General features: G+C 45.2%; 1 protein-coding gene across 1 annotated transcript in view; it reads left to right on the top strand.

Annotated features, from left to right (window-relative positions):
- Positions 1-20,367, top strand: part of CIB4 (calcium and integrin binding family member 4) — a 46,258-nt gene that overhangs the window by 18,070 nt on the left and 7,821 nt on the right. Inside the window, exon 4 of the mRNA XM_045883947.1 lies at positions 17,189-17,330. Coding sequence (XP_045739903.1) covers positions 17,189-17,330 — 142 coding nt within the window. The remainder of the gene's footprint in view (positions 1-17,188; positions 17,331-20,367) is intronic.

Below are 20,367 nucleotides of genomic sequence, written 5' to 3'. Positions count from 1 at the left end.
AGGGAGGGGGCAGCGTCCCTGGATAGCCACCAGGCTGCTGGAGGGACCCCAAACCCCACCTTCAGGAAGGCAGCTAAGAAATGGATGTGTTCCACCTGAAGAAAGACTCCAGAGGATATAACCCTTTTTATGTATTTGCTGGCAGGTGGAGGAAGGTTTGGAGCAATTGGATCGGGTTAAAATTCCTAAACAGATAGCACTCTTAGAAGCCAGAGCAGGCTCATTCAGAGAGCAAGCCACTTGTCCCTGGAAGCATCCCAGAGTAAGCTGGCCAGAGTGCGGTGCGGGGGGATCAGGCCTCAGGCAGCGGTGGCCCACCTGCCCAGGACGTTGAAACAGAGATGATCGATGTCCTTCCATCCCCTGAATGTCCCTGCGTCCAGAGCTCCAGCCAGGAGAGGGTGGTCCTCCTCTCTCTTTCTGCCTGAAGCCAGATGTCAGAGGGAAGTGTGACCAGCCGGCCAACCCCATGCCAAGGGGAACTGAAGCAAACGTCTAGACCCAGACACCAGTTCTCTGGTGACAAAGATTGGAGATGGCTGGAGGCACCTACTTCCTCCTGCTCGCTGGCCCCTGTTGACCCAGAGCCCCTCCTTTGGCCAGCACCCCATGAGTGCCCCAGGACTCAAGTGTCCCCCATTTTCAGGAGGGCAGTCAGGGAGAACAGCTGGTGGGCAGCTCTGCATCAGGGACCGGTCAGTCCCTTGTCCGCATAAGCTGCTGCGCTCTCCATTCTGGGCGGAAGGCCTCCGGGGAATAGGGAGAATCCCCGAGGGGAGGGGAGGCTGCCCAACAGGGCCAGGCAGTTGAAGGGACCCCACCTCTATCCGCAGGTGCCCCCCTCCTCAGAGAGGCCTCTGAGCCAGCAGGGACCCCGAGGGGCGAGGGAGGCCAGGACCACGGTGCTCTCCCCGTCATGCAGACCAAGACAGTGAGACCAAGGCAATAGCACAAGGAAGCCGACAACACTGTTATAATCCGGTCGAAATTTCAGGAAACATGCTCACTACTTGCTTGTTATCAACCCGTGGCTTTATACTTTGGAATGCATCTGGAGAGACAGAGACAGACACCACGAGATGAACTGCAGGCTTCTTCTGCTGAACTTCCATTCCCATCGGTGCTTCCTTGCTGGCCGGGCAGGAAAGCAACCACCAGCTCCTCACGGGGTCTGAGAGCTGAGTCCAGCTTTGCCTGGGGCCCAGCCCTCGCCGTGCAGAGAAGGAAGCTGAAAAGACAAGCAAAAGCCCCTGCTTCCCAAGCCTCTGGGAAGGAGAGTTTGTATGAACTCTTAGCAAAATGTCTCAGAAGTGCAGTTTTCTTTTTTAACTCGCTCCTTATTTATTGTTAAAATGGTATGTCAGCATTCAAATACATTTTCTAAAAAACTAATCCCCTTGGCATCCAGCCACCCTGACAGAAATTGTCATTTCTTTTGTAACCTTCTTCCCCTGGGCACACTTTGTTTTACATCACTGTAGACATACAGAGATACAATTTTATTTTGTGCTTTTTCTCCCATTAGGTGCAAATATGTTTTTTCGGTGTTGTTACATAGTCCGTGTAATTATCATTTTAATGCTTGCATAATTGCATTGAGTTCTGATTTACTAAACCACCCTCTCAATGGAAGGACATTACCATTGTTCCCAGTTTGGGATTTTTTTTTTTTTTGCTACTATAAATAATTTTGCAATAAACATCCTCGTGTATTATTTTCTTCCTTTTAGGAAATTATTTTCTTAGTTTAGATTTCCAGGTTCCCCTTGGAGGCATGAGAGAGATAGGGCCGTCCACTTTGGGACTTTGAACTATGCAGCCATTAAGATGATAATTATACTGCCTATGTAGCAACACGGAAAAACATTTATGCCTCAAGGGGGGAAAAAAGCAGAAAATAAATGTAAAACCTGGGCTCCTAAATATCCCTAAGCCAAGCTGATGATAAAAGATAGAGCCCTTAAGACCTCTCTCCAAGTTGACATAAAAACTTTGCATGAGGTTTTTCCATAGGCGTGTGTTGGTGTCCCATCCATTTTCTCCATCCTTGAGGAGGGTCCTGTGTGAGCACTCCCTTGGCATTTCCTGCTGAGAGGCGGCAGCCCTAGCTCCGGGGTCTCCTCCTGCTGTCTGCCTGGTGCCATCCTGAGGTCAGGAGTTGCTGTGGACCCAGGTGCAGAGCTCCACACACCTGCTGTGACCCAGCATCGTTTCATCCTGCCATCACCACTGCCCCCCACCCCTGGCCCCCAATGCCAGGATTCCTAGGACGTTTTCCACTGCTCCCCTTGCTCCTTCATGAGCTGCCATCAGCACCAGTCATAACATGTAGCTCGGAGCTCAGCCTGGATCTGCCTGCTGGCCCAGGAGTATGACACCTCTGTGCACATTTTTTTCCCATTTTGATGCACCGTCTTCCTGGGACACACTCCATGGCAAGAGCTCAGGTTTGAGGGTCAGACAGACCTGGGATCAAGTTGCCGCTCTTCCTCTTTACTTGGTTAAGTTCTTTAACCTCTCAGCTCCTGGGTTCTGTTTATCTATACAATGAACTGACTGATATCTACCGTGTGGGTTGTTGTAAAGAATAGATGGGGTCACACGTGTGAACGAGAATGGCGCAGCACGTGACACGCGGTAAATATTTAACGAGCACCGGTTTCCCCTGGGGTCCAAGGGAAAATGGGGATGAGTTGAGGTGCCTAGAGGGCTGGGTCCCTAGTAGGCGCTTAATGAATGTGTAAGTAATGATGAGCGTTGCTGGCTGGGCCCTAGGCAGTCAAGGGCAGCCTGCTGTGGTTGGGACAATAAAGGGGAAAGTGCAGGAAAGGAAGTTGGGGGATTCAAAAGGCCAATAATCCAAAATAGCAGGAACTGAAAGGATACAGGACCTTTGAGAGACTTCGGTTTGGACTTTGTGATATTGAAAGACTCACCGAGCATCACAGAGGGAGCGTAGCCCCACCTCTGGGCTGGGGGGCGAGCCCCTTTCAGTTTATATCCGTTGATGCAAAGTGAGGGGCAAAATACAGCAACTGCTGTTGCTTAGATTGTTGATAAAAGAGAAATTGTTGTCTTGAGGCAAAGATATACATCCTACAGAGTTCACAGAGGAGCATGTTCCCAGAGTGCCCTGGGGTGGGTTGCCCCAAACAGCTGCAAAGCTGCCCCGACACTCCCCTCGGGGAGCCCCTCCTGCTTACAGACAGGAAGGCTGCTTATAAACAGTAGGCGGGAGCCAGGGGGGCCGAGGGGCCGGACAAGCCGGGGAGCTCTGCTCTGGGCAGCTCCCGAAGGTGCCTGGTCGGGCCCGGGGGTGACCCGATCACGGTAGCCAGGCTTTCCTGCTCGGCACCAACTGCCCTTCAAGGACAGGTACAGACCGTGTTTTAGGAGATTTTTATATTGGCTCTTTGGAACTTGGTTTGCATTTTCCACAGAGAAACGTATAAACTGTTGTTAGGTCCCCAGCCTGAGCCACAAGTTGGCGCCACTCCTGTTGCCAGGGCGTCAGAGTAGAGGAACGGATCCTGCTGCAGCTGGGGAGCCCTAAGGACCTGGGGACCTTCTTGCCCCAGCGAAAACCCTTGGCTGCCAGCCACCTTTCCTCCAGTTGGATGCCCTGTGAGAGAACACGGCCTCCCTCCCCCATTCTTCTGTTCTTTTTTTTGGGGGGGGGAGGTTGCAAAGGATAAGGAGGAAGGGCTCTGATGTCCCCCTCTGTCCCTTCTGCCCCCATCTCCTGCACATCTGCTTCACTTCCTATTTACCCAACAAAAGCCTTGATCTCTTCACCCATTTCCATAAAAACTCCACTTTGGCCAACCGCTGTACGGATCTGGGTTGGCGCTGCAGAAGGGGTAGGGAGGTAGGTAGGTAGGTAGGTAGGTCCCGGGAAGGGTCGCATCTTGGATCATTCGCATTCGCTGTCTCTCCTCTCTCTCTCTCTCTTCCATCTGTCCCCGTCTCTGTCCACAGCCTAGAGGGCCTCTTGGGGTGCCCACGTCTCCCTCCTCCTTTCTCCATCCAGATCTCCCCTAGCACAGGGGTCTTCCCGCTCACAGTACCCACCTCCCCAGATGCCCGCTGCTCTAGGATCTATAGTGTTGTTTTTCCTCGTTATCTTCGTGACTCAACAAAACCGCAAAGCTGCGGGATTGAACTGGAGAGTCATTCGTAGGACACCAGTGCTTTATTTGGTACTCTGGGAGAAGTGGTTTTCATCAGAAGGTGTAAGGCGGTAAATGGAAACATTTCTGAAATAAATCTGGCAGAAATTGGAAGAGGGAAGTGAGGGGGGAAAGCAGTTGAAGGACACATTCGCAGGAGAGACAGTTTGTCGCAGGTGGAATTGACCGTATGTAGTGAGTTCAGACAAGGGAGGGCCGCAGTGGGTTGGGGGGGATGGAGCCTGCCTGCCTCTGCGGAGGGGGGGGGAGGGGGGACTGGCCACAGCCTGAGAGGGGGAGGGGGTGTGGAGGGAAGGGAGAGAGAGGAAAAGGAAGCTTTGTGAGGTGTCCGTGCAAAGCAAATGTTTGCCAGTTGGGCGTTTGCCCTGGGCTGAGGCTGGAGGCTGCCCGTGCTGCCCACCACGTGTCTGTACAAGCCCCGTCCCCACCCACGTCCTCGTTTGGGTGGGATGCTGTGGGAGGGGGGGGTGCGGTGGGGGAGGGGGCAGCACCTGATGTCATGTCTCTGCCATGGATTAGCACTGTGACTTTGACCGGGTCACTAAGTCTGAGGATTGGCTACATGAAAGCCACCTGGGCAGCTTGATAAGATACAGACTCTTGGGTCCTACCCCTACAGGAGCTGACTCAGAAAGCCCATGAGGGGGGTAAAAGGATGCAAATTTTGGTGAAGGTCCCTGTGGGCTTCAGACACACAGGCAGTGGGCGTGTTCGTGTCTCTGTGAGTCTCTAGCCTCAACCCCCAAATGAGGTTACGGATCAGTTGGCATTCAACATGTCAGCCCCCTTCACGCCCCCTCTCCTCCCCAGGCTGCCCTCCCTTGAGTCCCCTGGAGATTGCACACGGAGGTGATGCCTCTGGCCACAGTCAGCAGTGACCCTGAGGAAATGTTGGGCCATGGGCACCCCCTGGAGCCAGAACTAACATTTCTACTCTCCCCATCAGCAGGCAAGTTGCGCGTCTGGCAAACACATAGGCCCAGGCGCCATCTTTGCTTGGGAGCTCAAAAGGAGTAGCTATGCCAGGGCCTGGGGCTGCTGGTGATGCTGATGCAGGAGATGGTGGAGTTGGGGGTGATACGAATGGTAGCTAGTGTTTATTGGGGGTCTGCCAGTGGCAGGTGTTTTGCAAATCTGATCTCATTTGATCCCCATAAAACCCCATGAGCAAAATTATGATTCTGCCCATTTTACAGATGGGAGATGGAGGGGCCCCAATGTCTGCCCAAGGTCACACAGTTTGTTTTTGTTGTTACCCTTGTTACCCAGGAACGTGAACATGGTTTGATGTGTTGTTAGGCATTCTAGAGTTGATCTCGAGCTGTTAAAAATAGGCTGTACAAATGTGAATAGACACTAATCTATAAAATGGCTAAGTCTGTCCCTCCTCTAATAGGTGTTGGTAAACCAGTGAGGGACAACTGGGCTTTTGGGTCCCCCCTCCCCTTTTCTTTTCATTCCTTCTTATTTTTCCTTTGCTGCTTGGGCAAGTTGCTCTTGAGATTGTGTAAACCTCAAAAGCTGCAGATACCAAAATCTTGTAGATGTCAAACAAAATTATTCTACCGGCTTTTTAGAGTCAGTCTGACTCCAGAGCCTCTGCTCCTTCCATTCTCTACCTCGAGCCTCCCACTGCACCATGCCAGGCCCCTGGGCCACCCCCCAAAACAATGCAGTCCCCTAAGCTCCTCCATGCTAAGCAGGTAGCTCTTCTGGAAGTTTCCTCAGGGCAGTTGCAGGTACCTGTGGGCCTGAAATCTGGGGAGAGACTGCGCTGGTGGGTCTGAGCCAGGTTCAAGCCACATGGTCCCATGGATGTTTAATAATATTTAACATTTTTACTGCCTTTCTCCCCTATTTGTTCCATTAGTGATCTGCCTCCAGCTGCCGGCAGGACACATCCTCAGCCTGTCCCTGCCAACCCATCTGTCACTAGGAGACAGCTCCCATACGGGCCTCTCTGTTTTTAGACTTCAGGAAGGTTGAACATCTAAAATGCAGAGATTGTCCCTTTTTTATAAACAACTGGCCTGGCCAGCTGAGGAGTGCATTCACCTAAGTGAATTTTTCATCCCTCACCCTCCCTGTCCCCAACTCCCCTTAAATGGAAATGTAAGGCTTCTCTCCACCTGGTGAAGATCATACAGACCAATCTGGGTCTTTGAGAGGTTTGAGGGTCCAGTTGCTCTCTCCCACATAACATTTTTATCTATCCAGCCAGAACCTGGGCAGTCTGGAAAGGGGGGGAAGGGGCTGGAGGCCATGTGGAGAAAGAAGGAAGGGGGAGCCCTGTTGCCTGGCCTTGTTTCCTAGTTCCCTCCACAGAGCATCCCCCAGAGTCCCACCACATCTTGCTCCCTGCCTGATCTGGCATTGGCTCCTGCCCTGTCTCTGTCTCCTGGCTGGTTTCTCTTCCTGGGCAACTCATAGCAACACAACCCCTCCAAGCTCTTGTCATTTAACTTTGCTTCGTACTTGATTCAGACATGTCTACCCCACCTGTTCCTGAAGATAATTATTTAAGTGCCTAGGTTGAGTCCCATAAAGGACAGAGGAGGCATCGCCATCATTTGGAGGGTCCTGGGAACTTGTTCAATGCCTGGTGAACAGTAACTCACCTTATGCATTTGCTACAAAGTCTTGAAGTTCAGGTTCATGAGTTTTGTGCCCTGCATCCCTAGCTGAGAAGCCATATCCTTCAGCTCCTCCAGTTTGTTCTCTGAGCAATTGCCAAGTGTCAGGGACATGGGACTCAGGGTAATGCCTCAACCCCTGCTTGCTTTGTGTGTGCAGAAATGTGAATTTTAGAAATTTTCTTGGAGTCAAGAGTAGCAGTGCAGACAAAGCATTGAATTAGGAGTTTGCATTATCCTTCCCTGGGCTTTGGTTTCCTCTCTGTAAAATGGAGTGGTGATATCCATCCGGCCACATGCCTGCAAGATAGTCACAACCCAAACCAATAGCTTGCACACAGTAGGTGCTCATCCTGGCTGGGTTTGAGTTCTGACCGAACAACTTCAACTCAACACTGCCACCTTCTGGCAGAGTTACTCTAGTGCTGAAGGGTGCAGGGGTTCAGACCCAGAACTAGGAATTCCTCCTGGCCAATGGGTCAAAGGAAGAGAAACCTTCCGTGAAGGGACATCCAGCTGATCCATTCTCAGTTCAGCCCAGAAGCTCCATCCACCTGTGGCTTCCAACCACTGCCCCTTGGTGACAAACTCCTTCATGCCCTCGGGGGCCTCTTCCTAGGGGCAAGTTGCCCAGGAACACAGGGTTAGAATGGGCTCCATCTCATAGACCTGGAATTCTTGACACTCTCTCTTTTCCTCCAGTGACCAACTCCCACCCTTGGGTGAAGGGCCTTTTTTTTTTTTTATTTAAATAAACATTTAAGTCCTTTCTTTTCTAATATAAGCACTTAATGCTGTTAATTACCTTGTATACAATGTTCACACTGAATACCACAAATTTTGATATCTTGTGTCTTCGTTTTCATTTAGATCACATTATTTTCTCATTTCTTTTGTGACTTTTTGACTTTGAGGGTCTTCAAGATACCTTTCTGTTACTAATTTCTAATTTAATTTTGTTGTGGTCAGAGAACATATTTTGTATGATTTAAATCTTTTAATATTTATTAAGACTTCTTTTATAACCTAAAATATGATCTATCTTGGTAAATGTGCCAAGTGCACCTGAGAAAAATATGTATACTACTGTGTTAGGTGGAGTGCTCTATAAAATGTCGAGTAAGTCAAGTTGGTTGCTAGTCTTCTATTTCCTTAACGATTTTTTTTGGTCTCTTGTTCTATCAACTATGGACAGAGGGATATTGAAATTTTTAGCTATATATATGGATTTATCTCTGAAAAGGATTTAAAATGAGAAAAAGTTCTTTCATATTTACTCACGTATTTATCATTTCTGGCATTCTTCGTTCCTTTGTGTAGATCCAAGTTTCCTTCTGGTATTTTCCTTCTTCCTGAAGGACTTCTTTTAATCTTTTTTAGCTCTGGTCTGCAGATGAATTCTCTCAGCTTTTGTTTGGGGAAAAATAAGTCTTTTGCCTTTAGGTTTGAAGGATATTTTTGCTGGGTATAGAATAATAGGATGAGAGCCCGTTTTTTTCCTTTCTCTCAGAGTTAAAGATATTGCTCTGTATCTTTTGGTTTGCTTAATTTCATTTTTATCTCTGTTCCTCTATATGTATGTGTTCCACCCCACCCCCACCAAAAAATATTTTCCCCTTTATCACTGGTTTTTAGCGATCTGATTATGCTATGCCATGGTGTGGTTTTCTTCAAGTTTCTTCTGCGTGGGTTTTGTTGAGCTTCTTGAATTGATGGGTATATAGTTTTCCTCATCTTGCTTTCCTCTACCTTCTAGAACATATTATTTTGTCTAGAACATATTATTTTGTCTTATGTCTGTTATTATGTCTAGAACACACTTATCATTGTCTTAATGTTTGTGCCTGCTTATTTTATCAGTATCATTTCTGGATCTGGGTTTTTTTTTTTTTATTAGTTGTTTTTTCTACAGGTTGTGGGTCTTATTTTCCTACTTTTTTGCAGGACTGCTTTTAATTGGATGCTGAATATTGAAAATTTTATATCATTAGATGCTTAATTTTGTTGTATTCATTTAAATGTTACTGAGTTTTGTTCTTGGATGAAGTTTTGTTCATTGAAATGAGTTCAATCCTTTCAAGGATTTGCTTTTAAGATTTATCAAGGCAAGTACTGTATATCTTTATTACATAACCATGGTACACTTACCAAACTGATAACAAATTAAAATTGGTGGGACACCACAAACTATATGACAAACTTTATTTGGATCTCGCCAGTTTTCTCATTTATGTCCTTTATCTGTTCCAGTAGCCACTCCAGGCTCCCACGTTACCTTTAGTCTCCCCAGTCTGTGACGGTTTCTCAGTCTTGTCTTTCATGATTTTTTGGAGAGCACTGGCCAGGTATTTTTGTAGAACTTCCCTCAATTTGGGTCTGTCAGATGTGTTTTCTTGATTAGACTGGGGTTATGGATTTGTGCAACAAATAACCGCAGAGATGAAGTGCCCTTCTCATCACTTCATATCAGGGAATACATGATATTGACATGACCTATTACTGGTGATGTTAACCTTGGTCACTTAATTAAGGTGGTGTTTCTGGATTTCTCCACTGTAAAGTTACTTAGTGGATAGAGCTAGAAAATATATGTATGTATAATAACATATATACTACACACCAGTATTTATTTTTGTATATATCGTATCTAGACTTCCCCTCTTGCTTATTTGTAACTTCTTGTGACAATGAGAAACTTGGTTCCTATTATCTGTTATTTATTTATCTATTCGTTCAACTCCAGTATCCATGTAGTTTCTGAATTGCCAACCCACACACACGCCTGGGCGAAACAAATTTGCTAGGTAAGGCACAGTGTTCATTTATGGCTCTTTTTATCTTTAGACTATGTACCCAGTCAAACCACCATTTCCCAAAGTTATTTCCTAATTCCTTCCAGTGAGGTTTTGTCATACATTTGAAATACAGTTACTTTTATTTGTCATGGTCCCCATTTCATCCTAGGTTTACTAGCATCCTGGGTCTTTAATACTTTTTAAATTTTTTATTTGCATTCTGTAAACTTCACTCATTGTGGGGTATGGTTCTATGGGTTTAAACAAATGCATAGAAGTGTGGATCCACCACCACAGTACCACCATATAGAGCAGTTCCATCACCCTAAAAATTTCTTTGTGAGTCTCCTTTGTAGTTAATTTCTTCTCCTCCCCCAACCACTGACAACCACCTATTCTCCATCCCTATAGTTTTGCATTTTCCAGAATGTCATACAAATGGGCTCATATAATATGTATTCTTTTGGATCCGACTTCTTTTACTCAGCAAAATACATCTAAGAATTATCCACACTGTTGCATGAAATCAATACTTTGTTCCTATTTATTGTGGAGAAGTATTCTAGTATATGGATATACCAGGGTTTGTTTATCCATTCACCTGTTGAAATACATACCGATTGCCATGGCTTGCCTTTTCACTTTCTTAATGATGTCTTTTGAACAAGATAAATTCTTATTTTTAATATACTCCAATTTATGGATTTTTTCCCCTTAATGATCAGTGCTTTTTGTATATTGTTAAAGAATTTTTGCCTCAAGATCATGAAGATGTTCTCCTATGTTTTTGTCTACAAGTTTTACTATTGGTTTTCCACGTTAGTTCTATGATCAATCTGGAATTGATTTTTATGTATGGTGTGAGGTAGGAATCTATCCAACACCACTTATTGAAAAGACCTTCCTTTCCCTCACTCTGTTGCAATGTGATATTTGTTATAAATCAAGTAGTCATATATGTGTGGGTCTGTTTCCAGAATTTTTATTATGGCCATTGATCTGTCTCTCCTTGCACCAGTATCAATTACTAAAGCTATAGTAAGATCTTGATATCTAGTAGTATAAGTGCTTCTGCCTTGTTCCTCTTCTTTAGAATTGTTTTGGCTGTTCTTGGCCCTTTGTATTTCCAATTTCCATATAAAGTTTAGAATCATCTTGTTAATTTCTGCAAAAACATCAGTTGGAAGACTTTAACTAGAATTGTATTAACTCTGCAGATCAATTTGGGAAGAATCAACATCTTAATTAAATTGAACCTTCTAATCCATAAATATGGTATATCTGGGGGAAGTTTTTAAAGGCACTAAAACACAAATGATTTGTTACACCCTTCTCCCAGGATATGGGGTCTGCTCACCCAGTCTTGCACAACAATGAGAAGTCTTTCAGGCAGCATTTGGCTCAGTAAGAGTCTGTGTCAGTAACCTCAGGCCTCCATTCAAGACCCAGAAAGGACTGGCCTCTTATATACCCCTCCCAGCAGACACCTCCATCTATTCCTTTCCTTGACAGATGCTTTACATCTGTTTAAAATTTTTATTTATTTATTTTATTTTTAATTTTTATTTATTTATTTTTTAAGATTTTATTTATTTATCTGACAGAGAGAGAGAGAGAACAAGTAGGCAGAGAGACAGGCAGAGGGAGAGGGAGAAGCAGACTCCCTGCTGAGCAGGGAGCCTGATGCGGGGCTCGATCCCAGGACCCTGGGATCATGACCTGAGCCTAAGGCAGATGCTTAACCAGCTGAGCCACCCAGGCGCCCCTAAAATTTTTAAAATACAAACATTAATCGTGTACTTTTGGCAAGAGTTGGTAGCAGACCAAATGAACAAATAAAGCATTATTCAAAACCAACAAATGCTAAAAGTTAAGACAGTTTAATTAGCAATGAGAAGTTTTAAATGAAATAATGCTGTTGGATCCTTTTTAAAAAACAAGATCTTAAAAATCAAACTTCACATCACTGTTGAGTCACTAGCGTATTTTTGTGTGAATTTTTTCCAGCAATTGTAAAAAGCTCCTTTTGACTATGTGCTAGTTGGAGAAATGGTGAGGAGATATTTTTAAGCTAAGTCCAAATATTTTCCCTCTGACTTTCATCTTCAAATTAAATCTCTTGTTCAATAACTTTGAAAAGATCTTTAAAAAAAAAGTTAGTTTTTTGGCAGGGACTGCAATCTTTTATTGTCAACAAACTGTAGTTTCTGTTTCAAAAAAAAAAAAATCCCCACCCTTTGGGGTTTATTGTCATCTTCTTTTGTTTTGTCATACATAGATGGAGATTGCACTACTGAGTTACCTGTATAAATTTCTATACTGACATGTTTATATTCCCTGTTCAGAACGCCTTCACACTGGGGTGCGTGTTATTCTTGAAATGGAAGCATTGCTTCGTCAATTGTCATCTTCTTCCTCTTCTGGAGGATTGAAGGCTTCTAAATGAGTGTGACAGTTAATGCAGACTATAACTCTCTGGATAGGTCCCAAAATTTATTGTTTCAGATTTCAGATTGTTAAAGTAATAGCAACACAAATCTGGAACACAGTAAGCTGGAACTGTGATCACTCATGAGCCTCACTCCCTCTCCTGCCTCTTCCCAGCTGTTCTGTCTGCCAGTGGCTGGGCTGGACCCAAGGACACCGGCTAAGCCAGCGCTTAGCTCAGGGTGGAGATCAGGGAGAGGGACGGACAGAGGCAACCTCTCCCGGGCCCTTCGAAACTATCCTTGCAGGCCCTGGCAGCATCCCTTTGCACAGAGCTGCGTGTGTGCTAAGGACACCTCGCCTCAGGGAAAGTCTGTGCCCTGGGATCTCCCTCCAGGAAGAGATGAGGCAGCGAACCTGGGAGAGGGGGAAGCTGCCATTGTTGGAACAGAGACGGGCCAGGGACACCCTCCTGGCAGGTGTCCACTAGGCCTCACAGAGAACCGTACCCGCTGGCCCTTGGCCTCCAGACCCTGGGGACCCCAGGCCCTGCCACCTTCTCAGGAACAGCATCCCCCACTCCTCGCTCTGGCCCCTCCACCATTCCCAAGCCTGCCGGCTTCCTGCTGCCTCCACCTTCTCTCGGCTTCTCCGGCCCGCAGTGTTTGCTCGCACTGTCCCTTCCAGGGCTGCTCCCAGTCAGCACGGCCGCTACCCACCAGAAGGTTGAGGTGGATGGAGTTCTCACACACAGGGGCCACGGCTTTGACTTCAAGCTAGCCCCCGTTTCGGCACTTTGTGTCAAAAAAAAAAAAAAAATTTTTTTTTTTCATTGAAGTAAGCCTTTTTTTTTTTTTTAAAGATTTTATTTATTTATTTGACAGAGAGAGGCACAGCGAGAGAGGGAACACAAGCAGGGGGAGTGGGAGAGGGAGAAGCAGGCTTCCCGCCGAGCAGGGAGCCCGATGCGGGGCTCGATCCCAGGACCCTGGGATCATGACCTGAGCCGAAGGCAGACGCTTAACGACTGAGCCACCCAGGCGCCCCTGAAGTAAGCCTTTTAAGAGGTTCCAGTTCCAAGGTTTTCTACATTTGATGGTCACATGTTCTGCCTCCATCACCACCTTTTCTTTTATGTTTATTTGCCACAAGGGACCATAGTGGAAATGGTGCCGGGCAGACTCAGGAGACCTGGGTCCTAGACTGAGTGACCTTGGGCAAGTCACTCCCCCCAACCCCCACTCCGAGGCCCCTCTTCCACATCCCTGATTTATGTGGGGGTTAGTCTAGATCAGAGATCACCAGCTATCTTTGATCATGCCTCCCCAGCAATAAAAAAATGGGGAGCATGCCCCCATAATATGTGTATATTCAAACTCGGTCCCTTTACTACAATATCTGTATGTTATGATATAAACATGCAAAATAAAACATTTTAAAGCTAAATATTATATAAACCAAATACACATAAAATACCTTAAAAATAGATTCCTCTTTCATTTATAGAACAAAATTTCCTCCTCTCACCATTGTAATTAATAACAATAGTGTAAGGGAAAGCAGTGTGGTTGGATGTGCTTCATTATTCTTTTAAAATCTTGCTTTAACACTTGAGATCAGGCCATTCGGGGGTCTGGTTCTAGTTGAGTCTATTTTTAGTGGCTGTCATAGCTGGTCAAAAGAGAAGAAATGTATCATTGGCTGCATGTATTAAATTATGGCACTCATTTTCAATCCCTTCCACCAATTAGAGGCTTTTTATCGAAATGAAGCTCGTAGATGTCCATCTGCCCTTATGTCAGTCAGTGGCTCTTACAAGCTAATTGGAAAAACACTGTATTTTTATATTTTTAACAAATGGACTCAAAATCCACTGACACTCTCCATTTGGATGATTTTCAAACAGATTAGAAAAATCTGTTCCTAATATTTTCAAGTATGCAGATAGAAGCATTATTTTGGGTGACTCCACATGTTTTCAACAACAAAAATCTGATGTTCAAAATATTCTCTCCAAAGCAGGAGTTCTTTGGAAAAGCAAGTGCTTTTCTCCCTCATTGCTGAAATGAGTCACCTCTACCTCGAAGAGTCAGAAGAATTCGAGTTCATTTTTCAGTGGATATCTGCCAACAGTCACTTGTCATCATAAAATGCTTAGCAGATTTGGACCGTTTGTCTTCTTGTATAAGAAACACATATAATTCCTCTTAAAGTTTGACGGCTCTTTTAAGTCCTCTGCCAAGAGATAACCAGCAAATCTCTACGTGGTTCGAAAGATTTTCAAAGTCACTTCCCTTCTGATGACAAATCATTGTCTGTGTTTTACTATGCTTTAAGCTCTTTAAAAAAAAAAAAGCTACCCACACCACTGCATCCTGTACCACTTTGTGTACTTCTGGACTTAACCTTTTGACTATGGTAGCCTGCAGGAAGTTTTGTGGGGCATTGGTTTCACAGGTGTGGCCATCCCTGCACCCTTACCCAGAATCCTTTTCATCATGGAGCAGCCACTCCATCGGTGATTACACCCAGACAGTTTCTCCCATAACTGGTGTCTTCATTAAAGAAGTAATGTACTGTTCAGTCAATATCGCCTCTTTCCATTAGTCGCTCTCAGAAATGTGGTTCTTCATGTATTTTATTATTGAAACAGAAGCTAGGAAAACCATGTGAGAAACATCTGTACTTTTTTTCAACTATTTAGCAGACTTTCCACAGCGTGAAATGTGTTCTAATGTTTATTTCCCCCACATCTTCCAACAGTATCTGTGGTCACTACATTTTGTTCTATGCACTATTCTTGTTACCACCAGCTTCCACACCAACTGCCTTCTTCCCAGTCTCTAGAAGACAAGGTGTGTGGGTGTGTGTGTGCGTGTGTGTAGATAACAGAGTCACGTGACATGGGCCTAAGAGAGAGTGGATTGGCTTCCTAGCAACCATCCCCTCTCCCCATCACTCCCAGCAAGGCCAAGAGTGGAGGGGGGCCCCCAGGGAAGGGAAGATTGGTATCTCATTCCCTGGTTGGATATATGCTTAAGCTCACTGCTTGCCCGTCTGCCTTGTCCCTGTCTGACCACAGGAAATGAGAATTGAAGCCGGGACTTCAGTTATGTCTGCCTAGATTCTCACCGTTTCTACTACCAAATAGAGAAGAACTTGTATTTTAAAAGGCAGAGGTTCTGGCCCTGACATTTTCTGGTTGATCACCGGCACTTGCATTACAAGCATTATCTTCCATTGTAGTTTCTTTGCGGGAATCTTGTTAAGCCACCATTTGCGAGAGTTAATTGAGTTAAAATTCGGCAAAGTAATTTGTGAAGCCACTTAGCTAGACACACGTGACCTGGAACCCAGGGCAGGAGATAGCCCTTATCAGCATTCGCCTGAGGCCATCACTTTAAGCTTTCCAGGGAGCAGGGGTGTGGAGGTGGGGAGGGAGGGGCAGACACTGCAGGAGCTTGTTTGGAGGTTCTAGCAAGGCAGTCCGGATTCTCCTGGCCCCTGGCCACTCCTGGGCCATACATATGTATATATATGTGACCTGTCACCTAGGGACCTTATTTACAACGTCGATTCCTAGGTGTATTAGTTTGCTAAGGCTGGTGTGACAAAGTACCACAATTACGTGGCTTAAACAACAGAAATTTATTGTCTCACAGTTCTAGAGCCTAGCAAGCTGAGATCAAGGTGTCTGCAGTGTTGGTTTCTTCAGAGGGCTGCGAGGAAGAATCTGTTCCCTGCCTCTCTCCTAACTTCTGGCGGCGTGCGGGCCATCATTCCTTGGCTTGTAGATACCACACGCCGATCTCTGCCTTCATCTGCACAGGGTGTTCTCCTCGAGTGCGTGTCTCTGTGCCCAAATTTCCCCTTTTAATAAGGACACAAGGGGCACCTGGGTGGCTCAGTTCTTAAGCGTCTGCCTTCGGCTCAGGTCATGATCCCAGGGTCCTGGGATTGAGCCCCACATTGGGCTCCCTGCTCCACGGGAAGCCTGCTTCTCCCTCTCCCACTCCCCCTGCTTGTGTTCCCTCTCGCTGTCTCTCTCTCTGTCAAGTAAGTAAAATCTTTAAAAAAAAAAATGACACAAGTCATATTGGATTAGAGGCCCACCCTACTTCATATGCCCTCATCTTAACTAATTATATCTAGAAGACCCTGTTTCCAAATGAGGTGACATTCTGAGGTACAAGGGGTTAAGACTTCAACGTACAAATCTGGGGGACAGACACAATTCATCCATGATGCTGGACTACACCCCAGACCTTCTAAAACAGGACCTCTGCGGGTGGGAGCTCACACTTCATGTTCTTAACAAGGACCTTAGGTACCTTGTTTGTTCACTAAAGGTTGAGAGGTTACATGGCCACATGAGGTGACACAGACTGTTCTCTCTCCCACCTCAAATACATAGGAGCACCAAATAAAACTAAATCATAGATGTTAACATGTAGCTTAGTTCAAAAGAAGTGAAGAAGAAATTTTCATGTGCCATAAATGGAGAGATCAAAACTAGAGGGCTAAGCATTGGCTATTGCTGAGAAAACCCTAAGGAGTGTTAGACAAGGATACAGGCCCCTAGAGGCAGTGGCGGTGGGGGGGTGGCGCTGGGGCTCAAATGCCCTTGAGGGAGGTAATAGGCACACTGGGTACTTGAAGCAGAGGAACTAATCCTTTTGCATGAAGCTTGGAGACTTGAAAAGTTACCTTGTCAGTGAAAGTCAGTGAAAGGGGGACTAGAAAAACCAACCAGAGATTTGTTTCAACTAATTAAATATTGGGCAGATTGGCCATTCAGATCTGCTATGTGAACTCACAGAATCAAATAGCTTTCTTAGCTGAGGGGCATCTAAGGAAAAAGAATTTGGGTTGGTTGAGGGGAGGGATGGGGGTCATTCTAGAATACTACAGCAAAGTTGGGATCTGATAAGGCCCACCAGCAGGCAAGGAAGAGTTTAGAACAGGCAGGGCTGGGCCCCTGAGCAACTGGGGGAAAGAAGTACTGGTAGGTGGGAATGAATTAGGCATACTGAAAGCAGAGGAGGATGCCAGGGAGGAATTTGCCATGCTTCTGATAGATAGGTGAGGGCCAGGGAGGCATGAACCTGACATTGATAGGCCTCCCCCTCCTCCTCTCCCACAGGTCAACCCTTTCAGAGACCGAATCTGCAAAGTGTTCTCCCACAACGGTGTGTTCTCCTTTGAGGATGTGCTGGGCATGGCATCTGTGTTCAGTGAGCAGGCCTGCCCCAGCCTGAAGATCGAGTACGCCTTTCGCATCTATGGTGGGTTGCTAAGTGATGGTGGTGGGTGGGGGTCAGTGCCAAAGAGTAAATACCAACCTAGAATCCATCAACATCAGTTCACTGGTGGGATGATGTTCCTTGGGATTCACTTGGGTGTTTATGGATATTAGCATGTTTCTTGAATTCTATAGATTTAAAAAAAAATGGTGGTGAACAACTACTTCGATGGATAGATGCCCTCCCTCCATGCCATAGGAGGCAAATGGAGCCACGGGTGTTGTATTTTGTGGTAGCAGTGTAGGCAGACCAGAGAGAGATTGAGGACTACATATGGGTATGAGGGAGACATGCTTGTTTTGTAGGAATTCAGAAATTTGAACACCAGAACTAGCTCAGCCACAAAATGGCTGAGAAGTCTTGGACAAATCATTTCATCTTTCTGGGCCTCAGTTTCATCATCTTTAAAATGAGGTGTTTGAGGGCGCCTGGGTGGCTCAGTTGGTTAAGCGACTGCCTTCGGCTCAGGTCATGATCCTGGAGTCCCGGGATTGAGTCCCGCATCGGGCTCCCTGCTCGGCAGGGAGTCTGCTTCTCCCTCTGACCCTCCTCCCTCTCATGCTGTCTCTCATTCTCTCTCTCGCAAATAAATAAAATCTTAAAATAAATAAATAAATAAAAATAAAATGAGGTGTTTGAGAGAGATCATCTCTGAGGTCCTATGACATTTTTTGGTCTCTGGTTTTGTCTGGATTAGCCATAAGATACTGCAAAAGTTCTGCTCTTCAGTGGGCTCATGTTCCCTTAGCACAGCTGAGATGCCTGGAATTCTCCAAAGAAATTAAAAGGAAAGAAACAAAGAAATCTTGGGAAGTTTTCAAACAGACCATGTACAAGGCTTCAAGCTCATTGTGACAACTCCTTGGCCCCAAAGGACTTGTACATTCAGGCTTGCATAGTTTGATATTTCATATGCTTTCCCTTCCAGCCAGGTCCTCACTGTCTCCACACAGTGGACGCCATCTTATTCTTGCCTTGCCCAAATGGATTTGGATAAAATGGAGTGGAGGAGTTTTAAGCCTGATGGACCTGTGAGGGCTCAGGTTTCTCATCTGTAAAAAGGACTTAATGATATTTTTGTAAGCCCTATGTCCTCAAGCTTAGTATCCAGTAAACGCAAATGAAATCACAGATTCCCCTGCTGAGAATAGCTGAGTAAGCTCTTATCATACTGTCACTTCCACAGATAGCAACTACAAACTCAAAAAAATATATATACACACACACACACACACACATATAGGCGCCTGGGTGGCTCAGTCAGTTAAGTGTCTTCCTTCAGCTTGGGTCATGATCCCTGGGTCCTGGGATTGAGTCCTGAGTCAGGTTCCCTGCTCAGCGGGGAGTCTGCTTCTCCCTCTCCCTCTGCCCCTCCCTGACTCATTCTTTCTCTCTCCAATAAATAAATAAAATCATATATACTATATATATATATATGTATATATATACATATATATATCTCAACTACCTGCTGGCACTAGAATGGTACCAGAAGCAGAGAGTTGACATTTAAAAGAAAGAAATGGTACTGGATGGTCCCCTCCCCTTTTTATAAACTTTTTTTAGCCTAAAGGTGGCTTTCAGTGAGGGGCATCATACAGAACTGATAGAAACCTTGAACTCTTTCTGACTTGAAGAATCAGACGGTTTGGGGCAATTTTCCCCTGAAAAGTGAAAAGAAGGGAGAGTCCATGAAAGAAAGCCAGACAAAGGAGCCCAACATCTGTGTATGAACAGATCTCTTTCTGACCTCTAAACCATATATACAAGGACAGACTCAAAGCAGCTCAGGTAAGGATAACAGAACTGAGATTTGAGTGGCCACCGCATTTGAACAAGGTCCCTCTGTGACAGGGTTTGCACTTTAAGTCCTATCAATTGCCTGACAGAATAATAATAATAATAATAATAATAATAATAATAATAATAATAAATCAGCACTCTTTAGAGGAATATAACAGAATCCAGACAATAAATCATTTATAATGTCTAAGATACAATCCAAAATTATTCAAAATACAAAAATTTTAGAAAACCAGAAATGTCTGAGCTACAATCTAAAATTATTCACTAGACAATTAAAAATATAAAATTGACATGTTCTCAAGAATGGAGCCTGACTCTGACATGACCCAGATGTTGGAATTAGCTGATAAGTCTCTTAAAACAGCTACTAAACCTTGGCCAGTGAGGTAAAAGAAATTCATAATGGAAGAAATAGGAGGAATTCTCAGCAGAGAAATAGAAACTATAAGGAAGAATCAAATGAAAATATAAAAGTGAAAAATAAAATATCTGAAATAAAAATTCCCTGGGTGGGCTTAACAGGAGAATGGAGATGACAGAGGAAAGAGTCAGAAACCTGACTCTGAAGATAGTTCAATATAAATAATCTAATCTAAAGAACAGAAGGAAAAGAATTAATGGGGAAGAAAAGATATTTGAAGAAGTAATGGCCCCACATGTCCTAAGTTTGATACCAGACATACATTTACAGTGAACTTTAAGCAGAGTTAAGTACAAATGAAATCACATACCCAAATTTAATTGGCATAGTGGTCCCTACCTGTTCATTAGTCGTCTTCCTTCCTTACCCCAAGTACTTCTGGGGATCCCCAGGGAGTTCTAGCCTACTAGCTGCTGCCCCTCTCTGTCAGGACTCATGCCGCAGAGCACTTGCTGTGCTGTTCTGAGCCGCTTCCGCCTCCAGTCAGTACTCTTCTGAATGGGCAGCTCTTCCTGATGCAGAGTGCTGGCCCAGGCTGAGTGCTCTCATCTTAGCCAAGAGTCTTCAGGTGGCAAGTAACAGGGACCTACCTGTGTAAAAGGCAATGGATGAAGAACAGCAGTATATTCGTTTCCCTTTGCTGTGTGATAAATTACCACAAACCTAGTGGCTGTAGATGACACATTTAAAATCTCACAGTTTCCCTGGGCTAGGAGTCTGGCACGGCTTATTTGTGTCCTCTCCTAGGATTTCACAGGGCTGCAGTCAAGGCTCTGTCTGGGCTGCATGTGA

This window comes from Mirounga angustirostris, unplaced genomic scaffold (assembly GCF_029215605.1).
Source record: "Mirounga angustirostris isolate CCGP_5_RB_7025 unplaced genomic scaffold, mMirAng1.0.hap1 SCAF_10, whole genome shotgun sequence".
Classification (NCBI taxonomy): Eukaryota; Metazoa; Chordata; class Mammalia; order Carnivora; family Phocidae; genus Mirounga; species Mirounga angustirostris.
This window is presented reverse-complemented; position numbering and strand designations above follow the sequence as displayed.